The sequence below is a fragment of the Sylvia atricapilla genome, chromosome 6 (genome assembly GCF_009819655.1).
Source record: "Sylvia atricapilla isolate bSylAtr1 chromosome 6, bSylAtr1.pri, whole genome shotgun sequence".
In the NCBI taxonomy this organism is placed as follows: Eukaryota; Metazoa; Chordata; class Aves; order Passeriformes; family Sylviidae; genus Sylvia; species Sylvia atricapilla.
Genome location: NC_089145.1, coordinates 28,248,678 through 28,270,826, shown reverse-complemented (window position 1 = coordinate 28,270,826; position 22,149 = coordinate 28,248,678). Strand labels below are relative to the sequence as shown.

Sequence of the window (22,149 nt, the reverse complement as noted above, 5' to 3'; positions counted from 1 at the left end):
AAAATTTTAGTACATTTTTTGGCGACTCAGTCCTGTGTTGTCTTCTTCTGGTATTTATGGATGATGCAGAGGCTTTCATTAGATAACTTTTCCTTGATTTGGAAAGAGTGGTTCCATTTTGTTGACAGGAGTTCATGTATTTGCTAAGCATTCATCTCAAACAGAACTTGAATAGGAATTTTTGGTATTAGATAAAAAGCTGCATCTTCATGCTGGCTTGTAAATGTACCTGGGTTTATTGGTACACATATAAGCAAGCAAGTTCTAAAAGCTCTGTCAGCTGTGATGGAATTGCTCACACTGCTGCAAAATGTAGCTATGAGATAAAACTCATTCATGTATTGAAGTTGGTCACTAATGTTTGGTGTTTTGGTTAAGGCTATGTAATGCAAACATGACTTTCTATGTATAATATGCTAACATAGTATGCCACATGCTGGAAATGCTGTGTTCTGAAGATTTACAGCATCTTTTCCTTAAGGTGAATAAGTCTAAACACATAGTCAGAACCAACTTTAATAAAGATGGATGTCTGTTTGTAAGGGTCTGTATTGGGTAGGGAATCAGATAGGGTTTTAATTCTTGTACCCAAAGTACATCAGCATTATGTTCAAGAGGTCTGTGTGAGTAGCCTAATGTGTTTAAAAGTGGAGTAATTCAAGTAGGAAGTTCAATGAAATAGAATAACTAATGGCTCCTGGTTTTATCTTTGGCCTTAGTATAAAAATTTTACTGTCAAGCTGGTCTGTAAAAATGTTTGGTTCAGAATTTAAACCAGATGGTTCTATTGTCCTGCTTTGTTTCCTCCTTGATAGTCTCTTGCTTTTCAGGTTGTTGTACTGACTGTTTTGACATAATTGTAAATATTTCTTCTATGTTTTCAGGTTAGTTTCAGACTTTTTGACTTTTTTTTTTTTTTTTTTTTTTTTTTTTTTTTATGCAACTGCAGCATTGAAGTCTTGAGCTCTACTTTCTGAATTGTGTTGTTTTCTTTTGCACGATTTTCTAGCAAAAGTTTGTAACTTGGAGGTATCACTCAGTTCTCATTGTTTCTCCTTTGCTGCCCACATTTGTTCTTCAGAATTAGTCATTAGTGATAGTTTTAGTACACTGACCCAATATTCTGATTTGTTTATCAGAGAAGTATAATCCCTGCAGCTGTAGGTTTTATTAAGGGTGCATGATAATATGGTGATTAACAGCTACATGCTGAAGATACGGTCTGAACAGACTGCTTCTTTCTATTTGGTATCTTTCAGGTATGGTTTTTAGTATAGTGTTAGGGCATGTGAAATAAACTATACGTGCCTCTACTATGAGGAGAACAGTAATGCTAACCTGTAAATGCACGTGAAGTACATCTCGCAGGTTTCAAACACAAATAGGATTTAGATGCTCAGTAGAGAAGAACATTTCAGCTGTTTGGTTTGGCAAAGTGCGTTCTGTATTAGAAGAATTTCTTTGCTTAGTTGCATTTGCAAATTTTATTGCTTATGTGAGTGCATGAGCCATGAACTGCTCATTCCAGCTCTTGCTGAGAACGTGAAGGCAGTAATTAGTCATTGAAAATCAGTTTCCCATTTGATAATGTCAGAAAGGGCATGTCCAAGCGTTGCTCAGGTTCCATGTGCATCTTTAACCGTGCTTTACCTGATTAATGTTAAAAACCATTTTGGTTTTAAGTGATGGGAGGAGGAGTGATGGGTTTTGGCTGTGGTCTTTTTTCCTGAGAAGCATGAGGGGGACTTTCTGCTGTGGTAGGTTTTTTTCCTGCTTGCTGTCTAGTTAGACTGCTTGCAGTTTTTATTCTAAGAACTTTATGGTTTTCCACATGGATGCTTCACCTTTTTATTAGTTTCATACCACATCTTTCCAGGAATCTTCTTATGAAGATTTTTTCTGTATTTCAGAATTTATCTAAGACACTGGGTTTAGCATTTGTTTGTAGCAAAATTAAATGGTCTTATTAATGCAATAAAGTTTTGGCAGTTCTGCTTTTTCATGTTGTGCTTCTTAAGCTTCTGTCTAAGTTTTGTTTGAAAGAAGTGTTAAATAGGTGCAGGGAAATGTTCCTGTTCAAAGGAATGTATTTATACTTTGGTTCTTAAAGCTAGGTGTCTTATACAACAGTTGCATAGTTGTAGTGTAAAACTGGGTCTTCAGGTCTGTTTTAGTAAAACTACAGAGGCAAGTGTATAAAGGTTCAATGTAAAGTATCATACCAGGTGTCTGATGACAAAATGATATCCTCATGACATGTTAAACATGTAACTGCTAATTTGACTCTTTTTCAATCAGAAGTGTTAAACATGTTAGTTTTAATACAATTGTGTATGCAAACACGTATTCCTTAACAGATACAAGTGTCATTATTTCTTCTTTGAAAATAGCTGTGTATTTGAGAATTGCCATGTGAGGGATTTAAGTTTCCCGCAAGGTTGTCACTAGATCTCCACTTCTTATTTTATTGATCTCTGGGATGTAGATTTGTATTTGTAATTTGTGCACCTTGAACTTCAAACATGATTTTTTTGTTCTTGAGACTAGATAATGCTGAGGACTCACATTTATATGACAACATGCTGAGGAAATGCTTGAATTTCTTGCTATTAAGTGTAGCTATTCAGCATAGAAGTGCAGAATAAAAACATAGTGCACCTTTTAACTAACATTCTGTAGGCTAAGAAGCTTGTCTTTTTCTGCTGGTTAAACTGAAGTAAGCAGGAACTTTAGAAGTATTACCTGTGTTATCTCTTCCTGTTACATCTAGATTTTCTACATGACTGTACATGTTGGATTTTACATTTCTGGAGACTAGGATAAGTTGTTTTAAGTAGCAGTACTGGAGAAGTGTATGTGACATCATAAATATTAAAGAAAGATTATTTATGTTAAAACAATTTTTTCTTACTTTCTACTAGTGAGCACACAAGCATTTGCACTGCTCCTTCTCATTAAAGGCAAGTAGGAACACAAATAATAAAAATTACCGTAAAGAGCTTTCCATACTGGTATGTATATATTTTAAATTGTATGTCTTCTGTGAAATGATGCTAAAAACAAGAACTCACCAAAAAGTCCTCCCTAAGACTGGGCAAACCCAAGGGGCCAGTACAATAAACAAAACAAAACCACAACCCTTCTGGTTTTCCTTTACAGCCAAAAGCACATTTGGCTCAGTTTGGCTTTCCACACTTTATGCTAATACTCTCTACTCAGCTAGCACTTTTTTTTTTTTTTTTTTAAACTTCTTTAGTCAGGTTTTCTGCATGTAGCTTCTTGCAATGTTGCCTGCTATTAGCAGACTTGGAGCGTGTTGGTCTGAAAAGCCCTGCAGTCTTTTCAAAAGAACCTGTAGACTTATGTAGTGACCCTGAATGTCACTACCTGCATTCAGGAAGAATGTGTATAAAAGATGTGCATTGAACGAAAGTTTTAAGATGATATATCAAGAATCTCGTGGTAAAACAGGTAGAAAGCTACACCAAAATCTATTTTGACTTTTAAAAGTTAAATTTAAGTAGTAAAAGGTTAGGAAATGCCAAAGGTGTTGGCCTCTACAGCTTTGAATTTAATCCCCAAGTACAAATTAGGTTTTTTTTATTTTCTTTGTTTCTTATCTTGAAGGATGTTTGTATATCTAGTTTCCTCACAGGACACTGCCTCTGTTAGTTCTTGAGACTTGCTCCAGTGATAAATTTGAGCTATATAGGGAGGGCATATTGTGTTTTCATAGTCTCTGCTTCAGTTATTGAAGATGATGTTTGCTAAAGAAAAACAGATGCCTGTCAGTGTTAAGTATGCTCGCTGCCTTAAAGAATTGCACTGGAATGCTACTTTTACCAAGTAGTTGCAAGTGGTAATTAAGATGTAATGCTGATGTTTACCATCTTAATGGTAATTCAGGTATTTACATTTCAGTTAAGACTAGTCACTGTTCCTTGTTTCGTGGTGCTTAACTATGGTCTGATTACCACAGCTGCTTTTGCATCTGAACTCAGTGGAAGCTGTGTTGTAAATATGAACTTTCATATGATGATGTGTATCCTAGAAAAAATGAGCTTTAGAAATTGTCATCTAGAATTCATGTGTGGTTTTGACCTCATGTGACGGAATTCGGTCTGTCTTGTTTAGTGTGGTTCACTTGCTTTGTACTTCAAGTCTGAGAGCTGCAAAGAAATGCTTAAAGAAATCAGGCAGTGTATTAAAATAAAGCTGTGTATTAAACCCCAGGAGAAACTTACTGAATTCTTGATGAAATACTCTGAAAAGGTAGTATAATCTGTTGATGCTTAGAACTGTAATAACACTTGTGGAGGAAAGAGGAGAGAATGAGCAAACTCTTGGTTTTCCTGAAAGCACAGGAAAGGACTGAATGAGGGTTGCCCTTAAATTTCTGTAGTTTTGGTAATAAAATGCTTGTAGCTTGAATATTGGTGTTAAAGTGTATGTGTTAAAGTATATCTCTTTATGTAGCTTCTTTTGTTTTAAAGCCATAAGTTGAAGCTTCAGATACAGAATTCATTTGGGAACCTCTGGTTCCTGGGTGAATTAAACTCTTGTTTCAGTCTTTATTGCTTGAACTACAGCAGTAGTGCACAACAGCAGTAGGTTGCTGTTCCCTGTAGACCAGTATTAGAATTATTGCTGGTAGAATGTTGAAAGTTTAATGGCAGCAGTGCTGTAACTTGAAGTTGCTGGAGTGCATATGGGCTGCTCTGCCTGCAGTTTTCCTGCCATTGCTCTCTGTGGGTTTTTTTTTGTGGGAGGGAAGAGGGAGTGTTTGTTTTTTGTTTGTTTGACACAATTCTTGGTTTTCTCAGTCTAGTAACAGGCTTCTTGGCCACCAAGTTGATTGCCATGTCAAGGTTGTGATTCTCCTCTTGCACTGACTTCATGTAATTTTTTTTCTCCTCCGCTTGCCCGCCTGTTTTCTCTGCGGCCCATTCATTTGAGCTCTTTAGTGCTCTGCATTCAAATTGGCTAGGCGCTTCCTTGGCTCAGGGGGAAGACTTCTCAGACTGTAGACACACCATGAAGCAGTCCAAATCTGAAACCAATCAGATTGTAGGGCTTAAGAAGCACAGGTGGATTTCAGGGGATAATGTGTGGAAAAATATTTTAATCCCTTGAGTACATTCAAACTGTTTTTTACTGTGTTGCCCTTATAAATCAACCAAAGCGTTTGTTTGGGGAGTTGAAATAACAAAACCACCAGTCCATAAAAAGTTATTCTCTCACTTATTCTCAACATCCTGCCTCTGTAAATTGTATTGTAACTAGTCTAGAAGGAGCAGCATGTATCCCTTGATGCTCATGAGAAAGAAATAAAGCTATTCTTGTTTCATCCCCTGAAAGAGTTGTTATGAGGTCAACCTCAACCCTACCTATTTGGCAGAAGTTATAAAATTAAGAACATTATGGTGAGAAATGATAGACTATTTTGCTAGGTTGTCCTTCAGGTTTCTTCTTAATTATTTGTTCAATGAGATAAAGGGTGAGATCAGGTGTCTCTTCCTGCCATGTGTAAACGGAAAAGATTTGGGATATCCAACTTCTTTTGCAACCTGGCTATTTGGATCTGGGGGTGAAAAAAAAGTAAACTGTATATTCAAGAACACTCCCCCAACCACCCAGATTTTTGCTAATAACTGTGTGTTGTGGTCCTGTCTTGAGACAGCTTGTTTGAACAGTTAGGGCATAAGCTACTTTTGTTGTTGAGAGTCAAGTTCATTAACTTGGGGAGGGTCAGAGGGAAGAAAGGAGTCTTAAGTTACTGTGTACGTAACTAGGATGGGTTCTTATTTGACCTAAAGTCTGTCTTGCTGCAGCAGCACAAGCCAGCGAGGAGACTGTCACATTTCGCCGTGAACGCAGCACATTTAGGCGTCAGGCAGTACGACGCCGGCACAATGCAGGGAGTAACCCTACCCCTCCTACATTGCTCATCGGATCACCCCTCAGGTAGGGTATCTAAATGTTCCACCATATTTAGCATGCATGCAGCAGACCACTTCCCCACACCCACCAGTGTTGCCAGAAAAGCACTTTTTACTTCCTTCCCCACCATAACCTCCTTGAGCTGTCACTGCATGTCACTGTGGGCTTGTTGAATTGTGCATGTATATGTGGCACTATTTTAAAAATGGTCAGGATAGTCAGTCTCTAACATGTTATAGGTGTTTTCAGATTGATATAAAAATTAACTAATGCTAACAAACTTAGCCTCAGTGGTTTTTATCAAAAATTTTAGGAACTTCTACTTCCAATCAACAAAAGAAACCCAAGAAAATAGTATCAGCACTCCCCTTTTGGTTTTCTTTTCTTGAAGAATGTAAGCATTAGGGACTAGTACTTTGATCACTTTTCACATTTGTAGATTGTGAGAGATAAGCAAAATGGCAGAACATTATAAAGAGCGAAATACTTACATAGACTCCAAATTTAAAATACAGGTAAATCTTTATGAAGATCTTGCAGCTTTTTACAGCAGAAGAGAAATAATGAAGTGAATAGAATGCCCAGTATTGCTTGGTATTAAATCTAATTGTGTAGCACTTCGCATGCCTTGGCAATGTTGAAAATGTACTGTGTACATATATCTCAGGAGTCCCCCAACCTTTACTGGCCACTTTGTTAACAATACTGAGCCTAATGATTTGTTACGTACAGCAGCTCTGTTTGATCAATCAGCCTGAACAGTAGAAACAGCAGAAAATTTGTGTTTTAAGTCTTTCAATTTCTTGGTTACTTATGGTATTGGAGAACCTGGTGAGGAGAACATGGTCTGTAGAAGAAGGAACTCCCCTATCAGTATTGAAGTAATTCTTTCTTCAGTTACATGATGAATATGTAGGAGTAATTGCATATATTACATATTAATGATCTTCCTTTGTATGTTAAACTGGTTTTGTGTTTTGGGAATATTTTTGTAATTTTTTTAACTAGGAAAAGCTGTAGAAATGGAACAAATAAAAAGAAAGCACCTTACAATAGAGGATGGCAGAGGAATTGTCATCTTTGTCACACCGCTAAAATACTTGAGGATTACACTTGCAGGTTTTCCTCAGGCAGGGGGAGTACATGGATGCTACCTAGAATTCTAACAGATGAGGGCTTGACTTCTGTCATATCAAGGACTGAAACTACTTAGGTGTGTTTTTAGTGGCTAGTGCAGTATGAAGTAGTGATTCTGTAATTTCCGATTATTTTTTTTAAGCTTTTGGTCTTGCTGAATGTAGGATGTTCAACTTCGAACTAGTGCTTTACTTCATAGTGAAGGATGATAAAACTTTGTATTCTTTCTGTTCATTTTTGCTTTGCCTGGTTCCCTTCACTTGCCTCTGAGTTTTTGTTTTCCTTTTTTCTTTTCAGTAAAGGAGGGTAGTGCAGCTTTGTGTATTGCAGCATAAGAGGCTGTGCAGACTAATGAAAGTTTCTTAACTGTATTAGTTAGAAAACAGTGTTTTCTCTCTTGTAGGTATAAAGTAAGAAAAATAAAGGACTGTTTTAAACTGTGGTTGACAGCTGCCTCATTTCCATGTGCTAGTGCAGTCATTAAGGCTCCCATGGCTGAAGTTTGACTTCAGTGAGAGTCTGTGAAGTAACTTTGTGAACTTTCTGAATTGTGGATTTCACTTCGTGAAGTGGGAGTAACTCTGTAATCAGACAAGATGTTCAAGGGTAAAAAAGGCAGATTAAATATTCTAGCCTTGTATTTCTTCTAAGCATCTTTGTTACCTAAATTTGTCCTGTTCTGAATATAAAAAAAACCACCCCAAACTGCTCACTGTACTTTCTCCAACATAATGACATACACTATCAAAAATACCTTAAATATAAACATATTCAGAATTGAATACTTAGTTTACTCAAAGTACTTTTTGTGATACTAAATGACTGTCCCTTGGAGTGGAGTTAAATTGCCTTAGTCCAACCAAACACCAAAGTGCTTTCATATTTGTTTGTTTGACACAAATTCCATTTGAGCTATCAACTGTGGAATGTATCTGAAAAAAACTATGTATTCTTATTCTAATTTCTAGGTGAACAGTCTAAAAAAAACCCTTTCCCTTTACATTGTTAGCTTAATTTTAGTGTAAATTCTGTGTTACTGGAGGAAGGAAACCCTTAAAGATTTAAAAGAAGTCATGCATAAGGAATAAATGTGAAGAACTGTAGAGACATTTTTAGCCACTTACCACTAAGAAGTTTTCAAAATATTGCTGTGATTGTACTGGCATCACTTCTGTATGCTCTTGGTGAGCTGCCCCAGTCTAGTTTCTGATATTGCTAATCCATGACTTCAGATATTGAACTTCTAAGATTATTAGATTTAGTAATCTTTAGTTGCCCTGATGTTATATGTTTCTTATTCTTGCCAGCAAAACTTTAATCTCTAAGCTTCCAATTCTATCATAAAATTGGATGCTGGGACAATGTTCCCTAAGACCTGTTGAGTTAAACGTGATTTCTTTTTTCATTTCCTGTCCATGATTGCAATTACTTTTCACTTTCTCTGTGAAATATGTAGTAAAAAAGACAATAGCATTATATATGTCTTTGGCAATGGCAGACAAGTCAAACCTGGTCTAATAAATTCTGCTGGTTTGATGCTAAATTAGTCACAAGATTATTTTGTCTGGTAACCTAAAAAAACAAACCCGAAATGCGCCATAAAACACCATCCACCCCTGCTTTTGTCCTGTCTAAATGTCAGCAGTGTTTTGGGCACTTGAAAAATAAGTGTTCATTGGCATCCCATGTAGTCAATGGCGTATGCGTGTGTGTAAGTGACTGTATGAAGCAGAATTTTATTCATATAATAATCAGAGAATAAATATGGCTTTTGCATATCTGTGTAATTGCTTGACATAGATATAGACAGGTGTGGATAACTATTCAAAGGGCAGCTGTGTATATACCTCTTGAGATGTACCTGCTATTTATGGGAAAGCAGTATTTTTTAGCATGGATTTGGTGTTGCTTAAGGAGGACAGTGAAGGTTGGCACATCTGTGGACTTCCCTAGGGCTTTTGTTGCTGCATAGCTCACTGGAAGCCTTGTGTACTGCAGCAAAACACTGAATTGAAATTTCAGATTAAAATGTTAGAACATGATAAATAATGTGTTGCAGTTCTTTTCTTCCTGAGCTGTGTGCATGTCTGCATTATTTTGCATGAGCTTTTCTTAACACCTATTCTTATATCCATATTTTGTTTTCCAGTGATGCTCTAACAAAAGAACTGAAAAGTTGATGTAGTAGAAAATACTGTTAAAAGCAAGTACATCAGATATAACCCTTCAACTCTTAGTAAGATCTTTTTTTTTAGTTGCCTCATTTGCCAACTTTAGCATCATGCTGTAAACAGTGAAGTGTTGAAAGCAATGGCTCATACATACTGTTTTTCAAAAGAGTGTTTAAGCTATTTTCCAGTCTTTAAATTACAAAAATCTTTTATCTAAGATCAGGCCTCAGCTAATGACTATATAATGTAACTTCTTTAAATCCATGAAATGAAGGATAATAAAACCACTGCTCTTGCTAAGATGGTATGTTATCAATTGTAAACATCATGTACTCTGGCACTTTATCATACCTAATAATAAACAAGCTATTAAAAAAATCTAACTTTGGTAAATAACTTTATAAAGTAATTTTGCAATGGAAGTCTGTGAAGAGGAGAATTAATATTTTCAAACATCGTCTGCTCATGGCTATAAATGTACAAATTTCTCTAAAAGCCAGGTTGATATTTAAAACTTGTGTTTTTTGGAAAGTAATAAAGTTTTTGCTGTAACTTCTAAAATAACTTCAGAATCAGCTTAACTTTTGCCAATTAATCATTTTCTATATAGTATCTTAATATGTTCAAAATAATTCTGAATCCAGACATATTACTTCAGTTATCTACAAGGTCTTTAGGACTTTATCTCAGATCTATGGCTACTAACAAAGCTTAAAGGTGTTTTCTGGTTAGTGTGGATTAGTAATAAGAAAAGTCATGTCTCTGTGACGAATAAAAAAGCCCTAAACAGCTGATCAGGTCATACTTGAATAAGCAAAAAGGACCCCAGCTATTGTGAGAGGATTGGGATAGTCAGTGTAAATACGGGTGATACTTCTGGTTAGTCTGTAGGTAAACTAAAGTGCAGTAATTGGCTTTTGCACACGCAAATTAGAACTTGAAGTATATACCTCTTGGGTGATGTGGGGAGATCTTAGAAAGCAATACTACTTCTCAGAAGTTGACAGGAACAAATTTCTCTAGATTACTGAATGTAACTAGGGCCTAAATTCTGTTACATGGAACCTAGGGGTTACTTTAACCCTAACTGTTGGCTGCTTAATGCTACTATACTCTTTCAAAAAATGGTTTTCCTCTTTAAACAGAAAAATCTTGTTTTGTTTCACTTCACTTCTGGCTCTTTTTCACTTCTTCCTGGTAATGTGTCCCCAATGCATGTTTTCTTGTAGCCTTCAAGATGGTCAGCAAGGCCAGCAGTGCTCCTCCCAGGTCAGAGTGCAGTCCCGCCCCCCTTCCCAGGCAGCTGTGCCCGGCGCTAGCGCCTCCTTGCTGGTGAGAAATGGGAGTGTCCACTTAGAAGCATCACATGCCACTGCATCTGCTGTAGGCGGTAGCAGTTTGCACGATGAACTTGGTATGCAGGCCTTATGTAACCTTGGTGACATGGAAGTTTTAATACGGCAGGTTGATTGGTAATGCAGTGAAAATCAGCTAACCTGAGCTTTGTTTCTGACACTTGTAGGTGTCTTTCTAGGAAGGCCATATTGTTCATCAATTCATTGCCTTTGTCAATCACCTCTCCAGGCACTTTCTCTAACAAATGCATGATGGGAAATAGGGAGGCATAGATACAAGTAATGATGGTGTGAGAGTTTTCTTGATTTGAACAATTTAACACAAGTAATAAATCTTTCTTGAGGTCCTGTGGGCAGTTGAGCAGAGTTAAAGACTTGGGTGATCTTCTGGTTCTTGAAAAAAACCGACTTGGTATGGTTCCTAGGAATTCTTGATCTTACCTTTTTTAGATGAGTTATTTAGCTGCTGTTCAAAAAAGAACTACTTATGTAAGTGAATGCTTTGCTTTTAATGTACACCTTAATTTTGGAGCTTGGTATTGAAAGTAAATCCTGGACTCTTTTGTATATCAAATGTCACAATTTTATGGAGCTTTATATTGCCCTCTTAGTTCTTCATGATTGGTTTTATGTGGTATTCCTGATTATTAACTTCTTAATTAACTTCTATGCAGCTAATAAAATTGCTAGGAAGAAGTTAAGATGGTCTTAATAAATGACTGATCTGCCATATAGTGCAGGGGCAGGTTTGGAAAAATTCCTGGCAGGGATCTCTGCAGCTATCTATGGCCTGAATTACTTAGGACTTCATCATTAATATGTAACTCTTCCTTGAATTATTAAAATGGGCATCTTGAGCACTGACAATTATTAGTGATGGAATTTTGAGGAGCTGTCAGCTGTAATAACCTAAAAGTACAGGAGAACACTGACAAAACATTTGTTTCAGACCTTTTTGTAATCCATTGCTAAAAGATAAGTGAGTTGTCGTTTTACCCTGCTAGAGGGGAAGACTCCATGAGTTGCCAGTCTGTGGTAACCCTTCAAATGTGAGTGTTACTGAGACATTCTTCTTCTGCATCGTCTAGCTGCAGTATAAAGAAAAATGGAGTATAAGCAAAACTGAAGACCACCTTGATGTACTCTGAGATGTTTTGTAAAACTTAACTACAGATGTAATAAATACACATGATCTGGTTATCTAAAATTTCTTGTTGTAGATTCTGCTGCTTTACTGTTTTCTTGATAGAAGTGTTATTGTTTCAGTCTCAGTGCTTGTATGTGTCTCGACTGTGAAAGCTTGTCACAGAAAACCCATTTTCTTTATTTAATTTGGATTCATTTCTTATTTGAAAAAAAATATATTTGAAATACAACTCTGAAATTGTTACACTGGTTATATCTGTCCAAGGTTAATGTTGAGCTATATTCTTGAGGCTGCCATTATTTATTTGAAGCATTTGGTTCGTTTTACCCCAAATAATACAGTTCTGTAGAATTTTTCATTTAGTATAGAATCTAGGTCTACGTTGTTTAAGAGATTATATTATTTGCTCTAGTAGAAATCAAATAGATAATATATAAAATTCAGCATGGCATTCAGGCTCTCCTAAAAGGCAGTATTCATTGTATATTTTGTGCATTGCAGTCTTCAGAAATTCCTATGATTCAGTCCTTCTGAAACTTTACCCGTGCTGTGCTTACAATTAAATGGGACATCATGTTGTCTTTGAGAGGCACAAAACTTCTGGGATCTGCTAGAAGGAAATCTGATGTATGATAGGGATTTGTTTCCTGTTTTGAAATTCTGAGTATTTAGTTTAGAATCCTTTGAGAGAAAGGAGCTATTATAGGCAAGATCATCTTGTGTTATTTTAGGAAAATAAAATTTTCCAGTTTGTGTAGACAGTTTTGTGGAACAGGTGCTATGTTTTGTTAAAAGTAAAATAGTTGGCAAAATGGTGCAAGCTTTCCTGTGTGTGACACCTTAATCAGGCCTGACAAGAAAGTATCTTTCTTTTTAAGTGGTACATGGTTAGTTTGTTTGGTTTTTTTTTTTTAAACCCTCCGTCAGGGATGAAGAAACACTATTTTTCTTTCCATTGAGTCTAAGGCTCTTAGTTTTGCTGTTATCCCAAGATACCTTAGAGTGAAAGATGACCATGTTACTTTAGATTGTTTGTGGATTTGGTTGAGAGAAGGTTGTAGATTGTTTTTTCCTTGATCAGCATCAGAGTAAAAATTAAAGCAATGAAGGCGGTATGACCAGTTCTTTGTCACTGTGGAAATCATGACTGCCCAGGCACAAAAAAAAAAAAAAAAAAAAAAAAAAAAAAAAAAAAAAAAAAAAAAAAAAAAATTAGTGGCTAGAGAAATATATGGAAGCAAAACTTGGTTTACACCAACTGGAAATAGCAGTGGCAAACATAGGTGGGGTTATATGTCTCTGTACACTGCATATAAGAGTTGCTTATTTCAGACCCTTTTGGAAAGGCAAGCAGGGCATATATCCATTTACTTTAAAAGCCCTCACATATAGGGCTCATGTTTTCCTTTACTAGTGCACTATCTGCTTCTCTACATTTTTTCTGTTCATGTTGGTGTTAATCTGCAGCACCTAACAAGACACACAGTTTTTGGTTTTGCTTGCTTTCAAATTTGTCTTGTTAATTTGATTCTGGTGGCTTATTTTACCTAGGATGAGCATCATTGTATTATACCTGTGCCACACCCACTGGTGGTGATACAGTTATCTTTAACTTGGTGTTGCCCTGGGAGTAAGACAAGAGATGCTTTGAGGCATTATCTTCAGTCTTCCAGATTTAAAGCAGGAAGATTTTTATACTGTTGGAAGGTTGAGAGAGGAGGAACTTGAAAGGATGGAAAAGGAGCTTGATGTAGAGCATTAAACTTGAAATAAATTGTAGAAGGAATGCAGGATGGAAAGGAAAGGTGGCAAGCTAAATACCATGATTATAGGCAGGACTGATATAATATAAATCTCAAAAGCGACAAAACGTGCTGTTATTTAAGTGAATGACAGTTTTCATAGCAGAGTGTGGCGGTACTGATCCTTTTTGTTCTCACTAGTATCTCATCTTTTAGACAGCTAGGTGGGATGTTTCAGTCCTTGCAACAGAGGTTGAATAAATTCAAATTAGAATTTGTCAAGTAGTTAGGAATCCAAGTATTGAGTGAGTAGAACAAATGCCCAATGTCTGAAGCTGGGGAGAAATAACACTCTTGTCCTTGGCGAGATGATTTTTTCAAATTGCTTTTGTGCTTAAAGAGAACTGCTCATCTAGAGCTTTACAAGACTATTGCAGTGTTATGGTGGACTTCCTGGTTATATTGTTTATATAACAAGCAATAATCTTTCAAATTTAAGCATTTTAATTTATCAAGGCAGTTGAGTGGTTTTGGATATCAAAACTTTTATATAAAGATAAACTTATATGTTGGTTACTTACATGATTAAAAAAAAATTAGAAGCAGTTACTCAGTACCTTTTAAAAATTGAATATATGTAATTTATTTGGGATGGATGTGGGAGCATGATCAAAGGTCCATGTAGAAAATAAATATTCACTTCCCATTATTTCTGTGGAAAAGATCCATGTTGTAGTCTGGAATTTGGTATCATAAGTAAGTTACTCTTTTGACCAACTTCATATAGGAACAAAAAATGAACTGCTTTAAAGTGGTCTGAGAACATGTACATCTTCATACCATAGCTAATGGTAAATTTTTGACCTTTGGAAATAAAGCTCCTAGCAGTCTACCAAGTTGTCAAATTCTGATGACTTTGATTTTGCTAACTAGGATTTAAAAAATGCTGACTGAAGCAGAAGACAAATATATCTTAGTCTAATGATGATGTAGTTTCAATGTGTCAGTAAGCGTTTGCATGTGAAGTAGTCTGAGGGGTTTGAAAAAAAAAGGAGTATTTATTAGATGTAAAACTGGGAAACAAACTGAAGATAGCTTAGCTGAGGAAACCATCAGAACACCATTTTAGCCATATCCTGTGCTGCTGAAGTCTTCCAGGTTTTGTCTGTGTAAGCTCATCAGCCTGTTGCTGTTGCCTGTTGATGCCCTTAACTGCGGGGAATATGAGTTTGTGTAGTGTGAACTGTTACATGGTTGTCTCTGGATGTGGTGATGAGATATTTTGGCCTTTTGAAACAAGGAAGCTTGCTTCAAAGCACACATATGTATTTTTATCTCCATGTCAGAATGAAGATGTATTTTGGATTTGTGTGCTTGAGTATCACAGTGTCTTGGTTTGTTATTGTAACCTGGTCTAAATAGAATATTTTTTGGGTGACTTTAATTTGCTAACCACTTACAGGTCTCCTTTTTTTGTTGTGTCGGTGTGCAGAGAAGTTACAGACATTTATGTTGAGTGGGCAAATGTGCTATTGATCGTATTTCTTGATTTGCAACATAATCTTTGAAGTCTGACATTTGTTCACAACTTGATAAAACTACAGGCTTTGGAGAGGAAATACATTTCTTAAGCTTTTTCAGTGTGATGCTGTTCCAAGTGTCCCATGGAGAATGCCGTGGGAGACAGGAATAGGAGAGAGTCACTAGAGGAAATAAAAATGGTGTGTATATCCATATGTATTGAATCTTGAGTATTGAAATTCTTTGTTAGAACTCCTGTACTGTGAGAAAGCTGTTCCTATCTCAGAGTTTAAAAATTAAGGATTTTGGAGCTCAGATGTATTATCTCCACTCACACTTCAGAGTTTGTGTCATCAACAGCAATGAACAGTCTTGTCAAGTTTGTCAAGTTTTCTACTCAGTTGAGGCTTTTCTAAATCTTTTTATTTTATCAAACCAACCAAAAAACCCCAACAGAACAAGCACAACAAAACCAAACCAAATCAAAAACAGTGAAAGAAGAACAAAAAAAGGGGGCAGAAAAAGATTGTTTTAATGAGAAGCTGTGCTTTGCTTGCCAGGGAGCAAACTTTCAATAGGAAGCCCATTTGAATAGGTGGGTGAATTGCAAGCATGATATATCCTGAGTTCATTTTGTAGTTTGTGTATAAACAATGGGAATTAAGTGTTCTGTTTGTTTGCTACTTCTGTTAATCAGGTTTGTTATATCCCACTGCAGCAGTGCAGTACTTGCTGCAGTAATATAAATGCAGTAAATTTTGATAGATTCAAAGGTAAGATGGGTGACAGGGAGCTGTAGATACGAATGTAATAGTTCAGTAAGCTTCTTCTGAAATAAATATCTGATGTGTTTTCTCAGCCTATGGGAGGGCAAAGTTATATGTCCAAGTAGTATATTCTAACTTCCGTGACTAGAATCTAATTAAGTTAAAAATTAAAAACTTTGATTTCCACGATCTCTATTCAGTAATGCAAAACCATGAAGAATTTAACCCAAACTTTTTTTTTTTTTAAGTGCTGGTTGCCCAGGAGAGTTTTCCATAATAATTTATGCATGTTTTTCTCATGAACAGAACCTGAAGTGTATTTGTGTATTTGTATTTTCCAGTATCTCTGTTTGCTCTTGAAACTTTTATTGACACAGTTAGAAATAAATCTTTGTAGCCAGGGATCCTTATTAGTTGTGGGAAGATTCCCCATATTATCTACTAGTTTAAATTTTAAGCTTCATTATCAACTGTGTACTACATACTGCATTGAAAAACCAAAAGATAATAAGCTAAAGCACTTCATTCAAGTGTTATCCATTGAGGAAATGTTCTAACAAGTGAGCTTTGTACTTAGACCTGTGGCAGATGTAATTCAGTATCAAGAGAGCGCTGCTGTGTTACTGAGCTCTGGCTCATGCCCTTTGTGCCTCCTGAGCTGTGTAGGGAACTGTCTTGTTGCAGTGGTGCCTCTAAGCACAGCTGTGGGATTACCTGAGTCGTCTGAAGTGCTTCGTCTGAGGGGAGAAAGTTTTAGGAATATGTTTGCAATATCCCAGTATTTTTTCTTCATTTCACTGGTTTTAAGCACATAGTTTGAAGGATTTCTTCTGCTAAGATTCAGATGCTTCTGAAGCAGACTTAATTGTCTGTGGATTTGAAGAGAAGCTGGAACAAGATTATATTGTGTTAAAAAACAGTTCAAAATCCATGGTATTAGAAGCAGGTTATGTTCTCACAGAAATGGGGAAGATTGAACCCTCTGATCTTGTTAGGTATTTCTGTGGGGATTGCTCGTTATCTTCTATCAGCAGAAGGAAAAGCTGCAAGACATAGAGCCGAGAGGTGTATACAGTTTTTCTTCACGTGCTCCAAAGTGGGATTTTTGCTTTTGTTTATATAAGCTGATCTTGGAATATTGCATGTTTTCCATCATGACTTAAGAAGGATTTTAAGCTGAAAGAGATGGAGAAATTAGCAGATCATTTCATATGAGATCAGTTTCAAAACCAGTTTCCCTGCATTCAAGGCTGAAATATATTGAACCTGGCCTTCAGGGAAAATTACAGTGCTTTTCTCTGATCAGGCCAATGTTAGGAGGAGGGTACTGTGAAAACATCATATTGTGAGTAAGGTAGCTTATAATTTGAGTTATAATCTCTGGCTACTTTTTAAAATTTTGTATTTTGGAAATAAGTCCAAATGCTTTATCTAAGGAGTTAATTTGCAGTCCTTTCTTCTTACACTGAAGCATTTGTTTCTAGCTTGTAGAATAAATCTCTGCCTCACATTCCTTTTTTGAGTTTCCTAAGTTAACTTACGAAGCATGCCAGTTATTTCAATCTTTGTGTTTCTTTTCATATAGACATAGGTGTCTCAAAAGAATTCTATTCAGGATACTTGGGTTATCTCTCTTGTAGCTAAATATTCTTAAATGCTGATAGTGAATGATTTATTGATGGTTCTCTTGGAGGTGGGGAAGAACCGAAGAAGCTGACCACTGCAAAGTTTTCATGTGTTTAATTTCTAAGGGGGAAAATAAAAGGCTTACATTGTCCTTTTGTTGTGTTAATGGCGGCATCTTGTAAATACAAACTCTTTAATTCAGTACTGCAGTTACAGTATATATGTTATGTAAAGTGGTAAAGGCAACTGTGTAGCTAATGTCTGCGTTGGTGACATTCATGTGTAATCACGTTTTCTATTTTGACACTGATGTAAATTCAGATGTCTGAATTGATCTCTGTAGTAAGTTAATGAATAGAATCTGCTGCCAATGGGATGAAACATGAGGAAATTTTGACCTGCTTTTGACCTTTTCTTTAATAGGTAAGTTCAGTTCTACGCTCTACGAGACAGGGGGCTGCGACATGTCACTTGTGAACTTTGAGCCAGCTGCAAGAAGAGCATCCAACATCTGGTGTGTGTGAAGGCCAGTCAAGAGTGATGATTCTTGTCTTACACAATATTTTATTTTCATTTTAAAAAGTTATTTAGTAGGGACTACCAAAAAAATTAATACAATGTATTAACTGTATGCTTTCACTTTTGTGACCTAAGTGATTTTTACTAGAAGATTACATTAAATTAAATATTATCTCAGAAAATGAAGAGTACTATTAGCTTAAGCAATACACTTCCAAACTGAAAACCTGACAAATGCATTTTTTGTTGGCTTATAGAAGGTCTTTGTTAAAGAATGTAACCCATTTTTGAGAAAGTAGGTGGCTGTTGATCATAATGGCTATTTAACTTCCAGTTGTGAAGCCATTGTAAACTGAAAAAATTATTCTCATGTTCATAGATGGCATCAGACAGTGTATGGAGGTGTTAACATATGAGAGATTAAAATTTGACTTGCAGCTGAAATAGCCAGCTACATACTGGAAAGTTCATCTGCTGTTGGAAAGATGCCCTTTCTTTCTCTGAAGGGATAGGAGGCAGAAGAAAGAAAAGCAACCCAAAGCTCGTGTGGCTTCCCACCTGCCCCCAATCTACTTCACTGTGTAGAATTGCTCTGAAGCTATTGCACCCTACTGAATGCTATAATTCCTACCACATGTAGATAAAATAGGTCTTGGAATTGTGGAGTAATGAATATAAAATGTCCCATCTTCAAATCTTTCTTGTGAGAGTATGCAAGTGCCTTTTGTAGAATTGAAGGTTGATGAAAAGTTCTGCATTCCTTCCACAAAGCTGCCAATCCCTACCTCTACTGCTTGCATGTTCCAGATGCAATGGCTTTGCTGATGGCTGCTGTTATGAAGTTGTATGTGCTAATGGAAGGAGCAAACTGGCCACTTCAGATAATCAGATCTTGGCTGTAGAGAATACTCGAGTTTCAGTGAAGTAAAATTGATAACAAAGAATGTTTTTATCTTAAGGCAAGGAACTGAAGGAAAGTTGCATAAATTTGATACAAGTCTTACAACCATGTGATTTACATGGAAAACAAACATCCAAAAGCTATCCAAAATTGGGGAAAAAAGCAATGGTTGGATATGGACTCTCATACAGTAAGAGAAATTTCTCTTCGTCTCTAATGAATGGAAATTGCAAAGTAATTTTCCTCTTCTTATAAGAGGTTTAACTTTAAATAAAGTTAAGTTTTTCAAAAGCAATTTAAGTAGCTCACTTTACTTGTTCTAAGTATGTACTATTTTGGCAGTTTTGAGATCTTGATAAAAACAGTATAGAATTAAGAGAAACTGCATGTGGACACCTAGCAGTCTCTGCACTTTAGAGATGTAATGTATGTTTACAAATCGGTAGCTAATAACTTATAAAGTATTTTTGTTTTTTCAAGTGGCATAATGACTATCATTGTAGTTCTTTTTAGACGGTTTAGGGACTGGGTGTTGACAAAATGTTAAGGGTAAGATTAAAGAATCTCTTGGCTTACTGTAGGTGTGGAATGTACCACAATACATGAGACTAAGCGCCTACTTGCGTTTATAGTAAGTGACTGAAGGAAAAACTTAAAGATATTTAGAAAAAATTCACAAAGTATCAAAATTAATTTGGGACACTAGAACATTACAGTGACCTGTTGAAAAAAAATGTAGTTTATAATCTGAAGTATTTTCCCTGTTCTTATAGTGACACGGACTCTCACGTATCGAGTTCTACCTCAGTTCGCTTTTATCCACATGATCTTGTAAGTTTTTCTTACTTATTTTTAAAGCATGTGAAGAATCAGAAGACTATCCAACTTTATAGCTCTGATTAATCATTCTGTGTGGTAGTTCTCTGTTCTTATGAACGAATTGTCTGGATTAAGGAAGAAAAAGTATTTAGTATTGTAGTGTCTTCATATATACATACAAATCCTTTTGCATAGCACTTTAAAACTTAGCTGGTTTCATCTGATCTAAAACCTAGTGATTTAAAAACACTCATAGAGGTTGGATGTTCGAAGACACCTTCTAAAAATTTTCAGAGATAATTTGTACAATTTGGACAGTTTTCCTTCTGTGCCTTACTGAGGTTAGCAGGCAGCAGAAAGACTAAATACTGTGTTCTGATCAAAAGAAACTTCACTTGAGTAATTTCCCTGAAAGGAATTTAGAAATCTGTCATTGAAGTCTGCTGTACAAAATTTCAATTTATGTGCAAGGAGTGACTGGGAAAACAAGGCAGAAGCTTACACTGTTTCATACTGCAATTAGCTTTATAATTCCTTAGTTTTATGATCTCAAAGTGTTTGTATAATGTCAAGTCTGGACATACCTGTACTCTTAGCTCTGAAGTCATACGTTATGAAAACAGTGCAAATGGTCATGATTCTTAAGCTGGCAAAGTACCTAATAAGCTCTTGAAGTGCCTAATGACCTAATCAAGAGGGAAAATGAAATAGAACCTTAGCATTTGGCAGAGGAGCAGGAGACCTATGTTTTCCTGACCATGCTTTTGATGAAGAATATGCTTTTTAAACTTGGTGTCTGCTAGCGGAACTTGCTTTGCTTTCCACAGTCCCCCTTGAACACGTAGCCTTTAAAAAAAGGCTTCATTACCTCTTCTGTGCTTTTGGTTTGCCAGTGCAGTCCCACTGGAGGAAATGGTTCTGTTTTAAGGCGAATTTGTGACTGTAAAAGCTCAGCCCATGCACCTAAATGGAAATTTCCACTGGAATTTATTATTAGTGCCATGAATGTTATGCTGATTCTACCTTTTAAGAAACTAAGTTTTTAAAAAATAGTCAAAAAAGAACCTGTTTTCTGACACAGCTTACATTAAAAGTATGGTTTGTAGTTTTGAAAGGCCTTTAGAAAGGGAGCGTTCCTGCCTGTTTTTTCTAGGAAAGAAAAGCTGGCTAAGAGCATAGTTAGGTTCACTGATGATCTAAGGAGTGATGAAAAAAATTTTATAAATTAAGAAATTGAATATGAAACATAAATGGTTGTAGGAAAAAAGTCCCTCCAAACACTAAACCTGTAGTTTTGACACTTGAGGGTGTCATGAGTATTGAAGTTTTACTCTTTGCCTTGCACGTTTGTGAAGCTTTTTCATTAAAGGACATTTTAACAATTATATTGCCTAAGAATAAAAGGTAGTACATCAAGATGCTTTTTGGCCTGTTAATGAAATTTAGAAACTGGATTAGACAATGCACATGTACTACAGTATCTTGCTCGCATTTGAGTACTCTCCTTAAATATCTTCCATTGTTGCTAGTATTACTGTGATTTTCATGAGAACTCTAAACAAACTGCAAAATAAGTAATAGTCAGTTGAAAATAGTACTTGACTGTTTAGGGCAGAGCTTTTTCTTTGGTTCATTTGAGTGTATTCTGGATTCAATGAGTTTGGATTTGACTGCTGGTGCATGTTTTTGTTGCTTTGTCATGCAAAGAGAACCATTCAGCATGGGTTTGCATGCAGATTAGCTGACTATAAGAAATGTGTTGCAATTTATTTGAGTTAATAATTGGATTATTCTTGTATTGTATGCTATCCATGTATCAGTTTGCTTGTCTTCAAATTTGAAGTTTTCTGAGTAAATGGGATAATGTGCCTGGAATACACATTCATTTGAAATAAGGCATATGCTGAAATGCCAAAGAGTTGTGTTGTATGCAAACTGTTACTGCTGCTAGTCCTGTTCATGTGCTGTGATAAGGACAGAAAAAGTAAGTAGAAGCCTGTGACAGTGCTTAACATGTAATTCCTCAAAAGTGAAATTAAAGAGTTCTAGCAATTTTCAGTATAATACAGTGATTCGATATAATTGAGCTTTTGTTAATGCTAACTTTCTTTTAGCTTTCTCTTCCTCAGATCAGGTTGAACAGGCTGCTAACAATGGATACAGATCTGCTGGAGCAGCAAGATATTGACCTGAGCCCTGACCTTCAGGACCATATGCAACCTCAAGAGGAAGCAGCTCAAAAAGTCAAGCAGTACTATCGCTTTTGGATCCTGCCTAAACTTTGGATTAGCATCAATTTTGATAGATTAACTCTTCTGGCTTTATTTGATAGGTGAGACCCTTGTATGCCACCAGACCTCGGAAAGCAAAGATGAAAGCAGTTGCTAAATTGTAATATAGATAAAACTATACTTAGAGAATTATGTTTATTTACTGTACTCTGAAAAATGAAAGAATAATACTGAATGTCATTTTCTAAAATAATGGAGGTTACTCTCCTTTTT

At 36.1% G+C, this 22,149-nt stretch overlaps 1 protein-coding gene across 8 annotated transcripts in view; it reads left to right on the top strand.

The window, feature by feature from the left end:
- PCNX1 (pecanex 1) overlaps positions 1 to 22,149 on the top strand; it is an 89,409-nt gene that overhangs the window by 25,581 nt on the left and 41,679 nt on the right. For 2 of the 8 annotated variants that reach the window (XM_066321317.1, XM_066321325.1), the window contains 5 exons: positions 5,832 to 5,964; positions 10,478 to 10,662; positions 17,830 to 17,920; positions 19,600 to 19,657; positions 21,760 to 21,977. In XM_066321317.1, the coding sequence (XP_066177414.1) occupies positions 5,832 to 5,964; positions 10,478 to 10,662; positions 17,830 to 17,920; positions 19,600 to 19,657; positions 21,760 to 21,977 (685 nt within the window). The remainder of the gene's footprint in view (positions 1 to 5,831; positions 5,965 to 10,477; positions 10,663 to 17,829; positions 17,921 to 19,599; positions 19,658 to 21,759; positions 21,978 to 22,149) is intronic. The other 6 variants (XM_066321318.1, XM_066321319.1, XM_066321324.1 and 3 more) reach the window with 6 other exon arrangements.